This window comes from Aspergillus lucknowensis, assembly GCF_044049455.1.
Source record: "Aspergillus lucknowensis strain CBS 449.75 chromosome Unknown BJX67scaffold_12, whole genome shotgun sequence".
NCBI lineage: Eukaryota > Fungi > Ascomycota > Eurotiomycetes > Eurotiales > Aspergillaceae > Aspergillus > Aspergillus lucknowensis.
The window spans coordinates 388,020-398,936 of NW_027263556.1; the positions used below are offsets into that span (position 1 = coordinate 388,020).

The 10,917-nt window shown below is 51.6% G+C and overlaps 3 protein-coding genes across 3 annotated transcripts; 1 reads left to right on the top strand and 2 right to left on the bottom strand.

Moving 5' to 3' along the window:
* Nucleotides 1-28: 28 nt before the first annotated feature.
* BJX67DRAFT_39159 (putative DNA repair protein) lies at nt 29-3,349 on the bottom strand. Its single transcript, XM_071034815.1, has 8 exons — nt 3,144-3,349; nt 3,068-3,085; nt 2,872-3,005; nt 2,725-2,823; nt 2,521-2,674; nt 2,152-2,420; nt 1,514-2,104; nt 29-1,459 (listed from the first exon to the last, which is right to left on the bottom strand). Exons 1-8 carry the CDS (start codon nt 3,169-3,171, stop codon nt 143-145), a joined length of 2,610 nt encoding a protein of 869 aa, XP_070887815.1. The 5' UTR covers nt 3,172-3,349; the 3' UTR covers nt 29-142.
* A 1,466-nt stretch (nt 3,350-4,815) lies between these two features.
* BJX67DRAFT_371180 (nitrogen permease regulating protein NPR2) lies at nt 4,816-8,227 on the top strand (the record flags this gene model as incomplete). Its single annotated transcript, XM_071031046.1, has 5 exons — nt 4,816-5,653; nt 6,333-6,422; nt 6,491-6,919; nt 6,971-7,107; nt 7,172-8,227. The coding sequence occupies 5 exons, from the start codon at nt 4,816-4,818 to the stop codon at nt 8,225-8,227; spliced, it is 2,550 nt and encodes an 849-aa protein (XP_070887816.1).
* A 147-nt stretch (nt 8,228-8,374) lies between these two features.
* BJX67DRAFT_39253 (histone acetyltransferase NGG1) lies at nt 8,375-10,840 on the bottom strand. Its single transcript, XM_071034921.1, has 3 exons — nt 10,111-10,840; nt 9,557-10,014; nt 8,375-9,505 (listed from the first exon to the last, which is right to left on the bottom strand). The coding sequence occupies exons 1-3, from the start codon at nt 10,640-10,642 to the stop codon at nt 8,522-8,524; spliced, it is 1,974 nt and encodes a 657-aa protein (XP_070887817.1). The 5' UTR covers nt 10,643-10,840; the 3' UTR covers nt 8,375-8,521.
* Between the last annotated feature and the right edge of the window lie 77 nt (nt 10,841-10,917).

The window sequence follows — 10,917 nt, forward strand, 5'->3', positions numbered from 1 at the left end:
TGTGTGATTTATGCTGCGTTTCGCTAGATTTTTTGCACCGGACTTGGATACTATTAGTTCAGGACGGCGTACTGTATTGGATACAGTTTTCATTGTGTCCAGAACCAGATTTATCTGAATAGATTACAAGTAGATTGACTTGTTACAGCTCAACCTCCTCTTCCGTATGATTATTTCCCGCCGAAACAATGGACACTGACGCCCACGCGTCATAACTGTCCTCCCTTGCCGCCAGATAAGCCGCTCTCCGATCTCGAACTGAAGATTTCCGTCTCAGGAGACGTGGATATAGACTTTGGCTTCTTAAATTTGAGTTTGAGTTTGGGTTCGGGTTTTGGTCCACGTGCTGAGAGTTCGCCTCTTGTTCTTCGGCCGGTGCATGTTCACGTTTATGCTCAAGCTCGCGAATGTATTCCTCATCATCGGTGACTCCCTCGTCTTGTTCTTGAACCCGGTCCTGGTTTTGGCTTTGCGAGGCGAATAAAGAGGAGGATATGATGGTTGTATGGCTTTGCTGGCTGGAAAAGTCTGGGTTTTGGTTTATTTGTTGTTCGGGGGTAGAGCTGGAGTCATGCTCAGATTCAATGTCAGTTTCCATGATGACAGTCATGTTCGGGTTTGTGTTCCTGTTTGCGTCGGTGACGCTATCTGACGTGGAAATCCGTGATGTCTCTATTCGTGATCCCACGAGTTGTAAATCGGTCGTGGTAGGGTCGCGGATTGCCATTTCTTGGGAAATGTGCGGGCGAAATAACCCATTCGGGACAGATGTTTCGGGCCCGAGGACACTCATCTGGGATCTGTCTTCGTCTGTTGGCCATGAGGAAGGGAGAGATCCAAGTTGAAAGTTCGTATGCTCTGATATTTGAGCATCATGGAGGAGATGCCATGCTTGGCGGATGGCATTTCGTCTCGCTTTGGCGGTTCCGGGACATAATTGGGGAAATGGGAGGGAGTCGTTATTTAGTACGTCGGGGGTCTCTTTGACTGGTTCTTGTATTGAGGGGACGGTTGTTCTTCCAGACGATGAGAACGGGCGTGCGGTGTTTATTGGTGGTCTGGACGAACGCGGGCCTAACGCAGCTGGGAGACGGGGAGACGCGGCGGCGGGTTCCCCATCCGCCTCAGTGGTGACTATACCGAGATTCCGAGAAGTTTGCGAATCAGTATCCTTGCCGGTCGTGGCATTCGATTGCTGAGTCGATTGGGTTGAAGCTTCGGGGTTGTATCTCGCTCTCTTCCTGGGGCGTTCACCGTTTTCGGTTGCGACTATTTCACGCATGAATTGGTCATGGACAAACGTACTGCCGGAGCAAAGGTGGCCAAATAGACTTTGCATCGAAATATCTTCGTCCCAGTCTGAAGGGTCAACTATGCAGGGGTGAATATCTCTGGGTCTAAAGGCAGCTACAAACTTGCAGAGCTCGGCGTAAGAAGAATGGCGTGAGTATGGAAAACGCTGTGTCACTCTGTCAGGTAAATGATCAGCCAACCAGGAAGAGGTATGACATACAATAGTCTTTGGGAGAGGTCTCCCTGATCTATCCCGATATTCGGTGGAGTGCTCAGAGAGGATCGACTCGTCGCTCTGGCGGCCGCGGCTAAGGATATCCACAAGGTCGTTCAAAGGCATTTCATGGGCATCTTTCATCCCATAGGCATCGAGCGAGAGGGACTTGCTTCTCGACTTGAATGCTTCGGAGAGAGCTTCTCTAGCGCGAGAGAGCGCTTGAGAGTCATGTATCTTATCGCTGCAGAGCTGCTCCAGCCGAGCCAGTGATAACTGGTCCGGAAGCTCCAGTTCGTGAACTTGATATAGATCACCCCAGCCACCGCCGGCTCCAACCTCTGGTACATCTGAGCCGTCCCTCGTCCGACTTACGATAGGGGTTATATACACCGTTCTTTCGGAATAGACGGCGGAGCAGTGCACGCCAGGCTCGCAGCTGTGAATACGGGACCGCTCATCTTCGCTCAAACAACCAGAGACAATTCTGTTGCCGAGTTCATATCCGCAAAGGGAAGTTGCTTCGATAGCACCGCTCCCTTCCCCCGACGAAGAGACATACCTATACAATCCCAGTTGATATCGATCAACATGAACCTAAGCATGTAAGTACGCGGCGAAATCGAATGCGGGCGTATCCTTGCCTTCGACCTAAGAGCAGCGGAGAGTGCCATCCACACTTCCTCGTATCCAAACGTCCACGCCCGGAAGTAGAAAATGGTGTCTTCAGGGTACGGCTCCAGTTTGCCCAGAAGCTCTGCTATGCCCTCCGCTTTCGTGGGGAAAGTACGAAAGGCATGCGATGTATGGGCAAATGTGGTATCTAAATATAGCTTGTCAATCCTCTTGGTGCCCAGTGTATACGGTATGAGCACCGGGTGCCGAATCAGACCGTCCACCCACCATGACTCCGCTGGGGTCCATTAGTAAGGATTTCTGCGAGCAACTTGCGTTCAATCATCGCCGGTATGTCCCAAGTCCAGAACGCATGGACTGACGTTGAAAATACATACCGCGTATATCGCCCGTGTAGAGGATTGCTTTGCCGTCGCCCTCAATAAGAAACATCACAGCGCCGGTACAGTGATTTGCGCCGAAAAGAGTAACCCTAATGGACAGGCGGGGAGTCAAATCAATCTCCGTCGGAGTGTTCAATGGAATGGGTCGCTATATCGATCAATAGTGGATCAGAAAAACCGGTATAAAAGAGTATTTACCAGGAGCTTCGATAAGTGCTTATAGTGCAACCTTCGGGATTCAAGGATGCCATTGTTGAAATTCATTCGATGGGGATATTTCTCAAGCCGCAAGACCAGCTGCAGGCGTTTAGCTTATCACCCCATATCCTGGTTGAGCGAGTATACTTCTTTGGTAGCTGCTGAGCAGTAAATAAACGGCGCCCGAAAAGACTCGAGTCCTTGAAGATGGTCACTGTGCGCATGGCTAAGGAAACACGCCAATGGAGGAGGCCGTTCTGGGTTCTTGCGGAAGTGATCGACTAAAAGACACTCTCAGTATCAACCACATTGGTCCTCCATTAGCAGGATACCAAGGCCATACTCGAAATGAAAGGAAACTCTGTGCTATCGATCAATCAATGCCCCGGATTCTCATGGAGTACTGGAGGCACTCGCACCTTGGACGATCCCATCAAAGGTCGACATCGGTAATGCTTGATGGCTTGTTTCGATGGGCTAATCGGCAGTTACTGTGGTACATCCTTCCGGAGAAGACCGGTTTCGAGTCGGCTGGGTAAGACGAGGATTGACGAGAATATCCTGAGGGGGTGAAGGTTGACAGCACGTGATGTTTATTCATCTCTATATTTTTCTACTCCCTCCAGCGTCAATAAGAGAAGAATCATCCTCAGTTGACCTCCAGGTTCGATATTATCCATCATTGTTTTCAAGGATTGTCCAGCTTCTTTACAAGTGGCAAAAGGACGACCGAGCCAGCAACTCGGGTATCTCCCCAACAGCAGAGTAACGCCCCAGCGATTGGACAACGCTGTGTGTCGCCGTCAGCGTTGACGAGTGGGCGAGACGAGGGGCCTTTGTTTTCTTCGGGCCATGCCCAGACCCTTTCTCAGCCCAAACTTGCGGGCCTTGCATTTATTCCGTCCACATTCCCTCCTCCGAGCTCCGACATGGGCCCCGGCATAGCGCGCGGCGGACAACGGGCCATCATTGACCAAGTGGCCAGAGAGGTAGCCCCCGCGAAACGAGTGGATGAAGGGGACCGCTGGCCAACGCATCGCGATCGATGAGTCTGACGGGTGGAGAGGTGGGCAAATCGGCCATTGCTGTATTCAGCTGTGGCCGCAGATTGAAGGTGGCTAACGCATCCATTCTTGTCCAGCGAGCCTCCAGTCCTCCACGCAAGTACCCTGATGTGTTGGTCATTTGTATGCCTGGTCAGCCGACTTGGGAGCCATTTCCATTATAAAAACTTTGCTCCCTCGTTTCCCTCCGCTTCGTCTCGATCCGTCTGCGAAACCCAGTCAAATGCCCCTACAACACCAACATTCCTCCATATCGTTCGTAATGGATGCATCGTCTCCATCGGCGCTTTAGAGAAGCGCAGGGTGTTGACTCTGGGTCCTGACAGGACCTGAAGCCAGGACGACAGCAGGACTCGCCGTGGTGGTGTATGACATCCTTTAGATTTCAGCCAGACTCGACATCGATCTCAGGTTTTCCAACAATCACAGGGGAGTGACAATCCTGCCATCGCTGTATTAAAGCTTCTCCGTCCCTTCGATTCATCACGACTGTGGACTGGCTCATTTGTCGCGCCAATTGTGCCATCATCTCACTTACTTTTTGATACACTCCCTTCGCGAGTTCCCGAGAGGTCAACCAGCTTGTGGCACAAAGACCACGCCTGGCTCTTCATTGTTTCTCATTTCCAACTATTATTGATCGGCGTCCCCAGAAGGGCCCCAACCACGGTCCCAAAACTTGTCCCCTCTTGGAGTCAGAAGTGTCACGAACCAGCGATTATTGCGCGGATTTCGTCTCCTTTCTCATCAGTCCTTTGTCTCTCGGCCTCTTTCTCTCTTTCTTCTCTCTGCGCTCCCTCCTCCTTGGATTTAGCTATAATTAGCAGACGATTACTCCGCTCTCCGCCTTTTACTAAAGCTCCGCAGAGCGACCGATCGCTTTGTTCTACTTTCGAGCCCTCGGTACTTCTCCAACTTCTCTCTCCCTAACTCGCTAAGAGACTGGAAACCTCAATTTCCTTCAGCCTTTTGGTCGATTCAATCGTTGCCCTCTCATCTCAGCTGTATTTTCAACGAACACCTCACCATGCACAAGCCGTCACTGGCCCAGATTGTACATCGAGCATCTTTTCCACGCCAGCGCACCAGCGACCCGGCGACGTTTGCCGCTCACATTGCTCTCAATCTAGTCCCGGAAGTTCGCATCGAAACATCGACTTTCTATGGGTCGCTTGACAGCGTTGAGGCTCAATACCCCGGTTTAGACTATTCTTATGGCCCACATCGAATGAGACTGAGCCGGTTCCCATGGCATTACAAACTGTTCAAGGTTTTCGACGAGCTTGGCCTGTCAGAGGAAGAAATAAGCTCTCTGTGCCGTTGGGAAGGAACTAAGTCGGCACGCCAACGTTACGAAAAAGAGGAGGGCGTCAAGGTGCGCGACACGACCGCTGAAGCTATTCGGCCTGCATCGCCTTCCCCGCTTCCTTCTGTCATAGTTCATGTTGAGGACGGCCCTGAGCCCGCTCGTGAAGAGCGGATGAAGACCGCGGCGCTCGGGGAAGCAGAATTTGAGGATGGCGCAATTGACGATCGGGGTGTTGATTGTGAATTGCATCCCCAGGAGGGCGAAGACTCCAGTGACGATGATATGGAAAGCTGTGGGGTGGAGCTCAACCACCGTCTTCTTGCCGCAACAGCCGCTCGAGAACAAGGAGCCAACGTACCATTGGATGAGGATTGGGAACAGTGGCTCAAAGAGGCCGGGGAACGTGGGAGTTACACGGATGTGCTCAATGCGATCCGTAGCGGCCAACCGTTGAATTTCCTGTACGACCTGCCAGCCTCAATGCATCGTCCGGCCAGAGCTTCGGTTCAGCATTCCGTATCATTCTCCGAGCCATTGAACCTACCAACACCACCCAGTTTGCTCTCCACGGCCGCCATCCAACGCCCAACCCAATTACCCGCTAGAGCTGCGCGATAATGTGGCCTATGGGATTCTGTCATTGGTCTGTTTTAATGTGATAATTCGTATCATTTTCTGTTTCTTGAATATTAGCTTCGCGAAGTCGACCTTTTTCATGGATGCATTTACGGCGCTCGAGTGGCTGTTTCTCATTATGACGTTCGTGCGGCAGTGTTCATTTCATTCCCTCCGGTTATATAGATGGAGAATATTGTGAGCCTCGTTCAATACCCTGTTACCTTGTTACTCTGTTGTACTCGCACTTTCGAGCTCCGTGGGTTTCGTGGCTAGTGGGAGGATGATTTTATATGATTTCTGGAGGTTTAATGCAACAAGTTAAGCAGCATACGATTTTGATAGCCTGATATAATCCATATTGCCTTGCAATCGTGCCTTGGCTGTTGTTGTTCAGTTGGCGGTGGGGCATGGCGCAACCGGCCGAAGCTCCAAAGTTTAAAAGCTCCATCCTCACCATCGAAAGCTCCCTTGGACTTGTCCGTCCCACATTCTGCGCGCCACACCCAGCTTCCGCAACAACTAATCGAGGCGGGTCTTTACAACAGCTCTTTGCAGAATATTAAAATCGCAATGCAGCTATAGTATCGTGCGCTTGGCTGCGGAAGGATGACGTGGAGCTCAAAGTGGCTCGGACTTTCAATTCTCGAAACCCCCAGGATCAACCATGATAAAGGCCATATTCTACAGCAAATTTGATACTCAGGAAGGTGAGTGGCATAGATCAGTGATCCTCATATACTAAGTCTGGGCTGGTACTAATTTTAATTTGTTCAAGGCCCCAAGGTCGTTCACCAGGTCCCCGATGGAGCAATCATTCCCTCCGTCACGCCTCCTTCGCAGCCTCTCTTCCTTACCTTCTCCGACATATCATTCTTTGTCATTCCGCGTCAGGAGCTATGTGGAAACCTAATACAGGTGTGCACGAACGGGTTCCGTATACTTGGGTATCCGATATGCATGAAGTCTCCCCGATACGACCGCAATGAGTTCATCTTCAACTTCTGCTTGGTACTAGCGGAGGAGGAAGATTTCAGTAGCTATAAAAGCGTCGTTCAGAAGTTGGCGGACTTAATGCATGGGCTGGAAGAACAAAGCGGGTTTCTGTCGAAAGATTATTCCAAAAGTGGCGAGGGAAAGGTATACAGCTTGTGCGAAACGCTGATGGAGGACTTGAACAACTACTGCGAGTGCATGATCCCAATTGGTACGTGTTCTGCGCCCACTCCAACTTTGACTGCAACTAATTCCAATCCAGATGAACTGAACACATTAAATATAAAGCTCTTCCCCGTCTACCCTACTCCTCCACCCGTCCGCGCCTGGCAGGTGCCGTTGTTTACCGTCCGTTACCAAGCCTTTCTCGACGAGAACTGGGATCTGACTATGCAGCGCGTAAGGATTTTTCGAAAAGCGCCATAACTGTGTACGGCTGGTTGACTAATACTTTAATCACCAGATCGTTCCTCACATCAACGGCGTCAACAGCGTCCGCGTCATTTCCTTCCTCGCGGACACGGATTTCTCGCTCACATGCCGTGCAATCCGACACTTGCTTTACTACGGCTGCCTTTTCCTTCTCGATATCTTCTCCTTTTCGGCGATCTACGCCCCTACAGCCCTATTCAGCTCCACTATCGCCGCAGATGAATCCATGCAGCAGGAATGCGCCCGCTACGTGAACACGCTTTTTGCGTCCTCGATGACCGCACCAACAGCACCCCCAGTTTTTTCTTCCGGTTATAATAAAGACGATGTCTGGCCACTCGCCGGTGATCCCACCCCCAGCCTCGGAACGGATAGCATTATGCCCACGACGAGCGAAAACCTTAGTCCTACCGCGACTCCCAGTCCAGCCAACACCAGCACTATCATCGCCTCCGCCGCAAGCACCACAGGCCGTCCAGCAAACCAGTTCTCTCCTGACCGGGAGGTAGTCGACGGCGTCGGAATTGTAGAGCTATACGCGAGCCTGAAACAAGGCCAGAGCGTCAAACAGTGGTACCTACAGCATACCCATCAACTCACCCACATCGACATCCGCCGGTTCATCACCTTCGGCATCATTAAGGGATTTCTCTACCGGGTGCACAAATACGCAGTTGCAACAGGTAATCCTGCTCCGCAGATTAAGTCGGGCGTTACGACACCACGCTCCCACTATCATTCTACTCCGCATAGCGGAACATCATCGAGGGGTCCTGGGACAGGTGCGAATAGCCCCTACGCCTCGAGTGCGGGAGATGAGCCCGCGCCTATTTCTCAACATCACCATCACCATCATCATCGTAGTGAGGACGCCAGAGACCGTGCGTCCGTACACAGTGGAGGTCGGTCAGTGCTATTGATTGACGAGGAAGACGAGGAAGATTTCATCAACGATAAGGACTTATCGAAATACTTGGACGGGATGCATTGTTTTGACCAGATCTGTACGGAGCTGGAGATTAGCGAGCGGGAGCTGACGACGAGGTTGAAGCGTTACCATGGAGAGGTCTTAATTATCCATCGTTAAGTTCGTGGGCATGGAACGTGTATAAGAAGGCTTCTGGAATTTGATACCCAAATCTGATTTTTTTACTTGTATATTTACATTACATGTGGTATTAGTTTAAGGATTTATCATACGTTCGTCTTAAAAACATACAAAAGCCCCGCAATCGATTTCCAACGCCTGAATTTGATTCAAACAAACCCCATCATTGTGCGCCAAGATCAATCAAGACTCTCTAACACGCTGACTCCGTTACCGTTTGACAACCGTAGAAAAAGGGATTCATCGGGAATATACAGAAATTTGGGAAAGGAGCTACTCCTGCTCTTCATCCCAACCTTCAAGTTCACTCTTCTCGTACTCACTCATCAGAGACGGCGAAAAGATGCTCTCGCCGTTCCCAGGTACGGTGGTCTTGCAGTCCTTGAAAACTGGTCCGATGCAGTCACGCCAGCGCTTGCGTCGATCCATGAGAGTCCGGGCAACATCTCCGATGGCAGGTCGGCTGATACCAGCAGCGCTGACGACGTGACTTCCACCACCTGCTCCCCCGGGTCGGTGCTTCACTTGAGAACCTTTCTTGCTCTTTCCGAGTGTACGGGTGCGCTTGAGGTAGGCTTGCTGGACCTGGGAGTCTAGGTCGTCGTGGATGGTCATGTATTCTTGGAAGGCCATGCGCTCGCGAGCGATCTCTAGGACCCTTGCTTTCCGCGCACTGTTGATGATCATCTGTTTCTTTAGTTCGCTTTGGAGGAGGCGGAGGCGCTGTGCGATGTCATCGTCATAGTGTGCATCGTAATCGGGGTTGTCGTCGGCTCCGAGGAAGCCTACGTGACGGAGTTCAGCCTTTAATCGTTCGTCCAGCTGTGAGTGGTCGAGTTTAGCTGCAGGGACTTTGAAGCCACTTGGTGATGCGTCACGGAAGGAGGTTGCGGAGGGTTTGGGCTTCGTCTCTGCGTCTCCGGTTGGGTGGTCGATGTCCATTGAGTCTCCATTCAAGCCGTTCAGTGATATGTCTCCGTTGACGGCGCCATTTATGGTGGTCTCATCAGGAGTAGCGCGATGCTCGTAACGAAGTAGAGAATAGAGACGGCTGACCAGCGGACCCACGGAGACCTTATCGGTCTCTACTGTCTCATCTGTTACCTGGTCGATATTCCCACGACCCTGGTTCAACGGTAAGCGCTCCTTCTCGCCGTTCGTCTGGTCGAGGTTCATAAGCCCATCTTCCTCAGCCCACACTTCGGTATAATGTTTCTTCCCCCGTTTTGGCATAATGAAGGGTGTAACTCGATCGCCCTGTGACTTCCGTGAGCATAATAGGTTCCTGGTCACCGCACGAAAACATACCTTTTCTTTCAGGAAGGCTATGTCCTCCTCCATCAAGGGCCGGACATAGGGCTCAATATAGAGCAGGAAAGTATTGGCATTCACTTGGTTGGTGGGTTTAGAATTGCTGAAATCCCGGTCGGGTGGTATGCCGGCCATGAGGTGTCGAAGGTCGCTTTGAGGGAAAACATTCACATTGAAAATCTCCTTTTTATCCTCGTCTGTCATGTTTGGCGCGACCTCTCGGATATGATATATTGTCGGATCGTCAAATTTGAGAGGGTTGGGGCCGAACACTTGGATTTGAGGAACGGTTACGGCGGGTTCAGGCTGGCGTGAGTCCGAACTGTCGTCTGACCCGGGCGAACCTGTTTCTGCTTCGGCACCGGACTGGCGTGGAGACGCCAATGACGGCGGTGACAGTGAAGATGTTTCTTCTGACGCTGCATTTTTGGACTTCTTGGATGCCGGGGACGCGGCTAAAATTGAAAGGATTAGTATTCACTTCACAAAGGAGTTGTGACGCAACAGAGAGGGTAGAGCAGGCGACCATGGGGGGAAAGGCAGGAACTCACCTCCCTCAACCTTCGTCTCTCCACCATCCTGGCGACTCAGCTCATGAGCCCCATGGGCCAGAGGTCGCTCTTCCTTGGAGCTGCTACCGCGTTCCTTCCGCCTCTTGAGTTTCCCAGCTTTTAATGCTTTACTGTCTTCCTCGTCATCATCTGCTTCACGCTTCATCTTCGGACGGTCCCCAGATTCATATAAATCAGTTTCATCAACGACTTCCTTGCGCTTCTGAGACAGCTCCCTAATTCCGGCGTTACACGCATCACCGCGTGCTTCGGCCAATTGGCTGAGAGACTTCAGGTGTTCCATCAACGACTCCAATGATTTCGAATCAGGGATCGGGCCGACCCCTCCCATGCGCTCCAAGATCTCCACATATTGTATCGTAGTTGGGATAATCAGTTTCGACGCGTCATTGTCGAGGTAGCTGGACAGAGGCCCCGAGGTCGCGCTAAGGCCGGAGCTAGGGGTGGTGTTGCGGCTTCGCGACGGTCGGACGTCGCGGCCTTTTCCTTTCCCTTTGTTCGCGGAGGGCATTTTCGAGGATGGAGGTGCAAGTCGGAAGATGACGCCTGTATAGATTGAGAGTGTCTCAGAAGCCCATGTTGGTCATGCGCTGGACCGGGGTAATTTTGAAGGGCTGCTGCGAGACTACCAAGCAATCAAAGACCTCGGTTATCCATTCAAGGAGAAGAGTAGAGTAGCGCAGAGGGCGACGGAGTCGTGTAATGTGGATGGACAACGCCCTGGGATTCTCTCTCACGGGGCAGCCACATCAAGGGAGTTATGCGCACGTGATCTCACGTGACTGA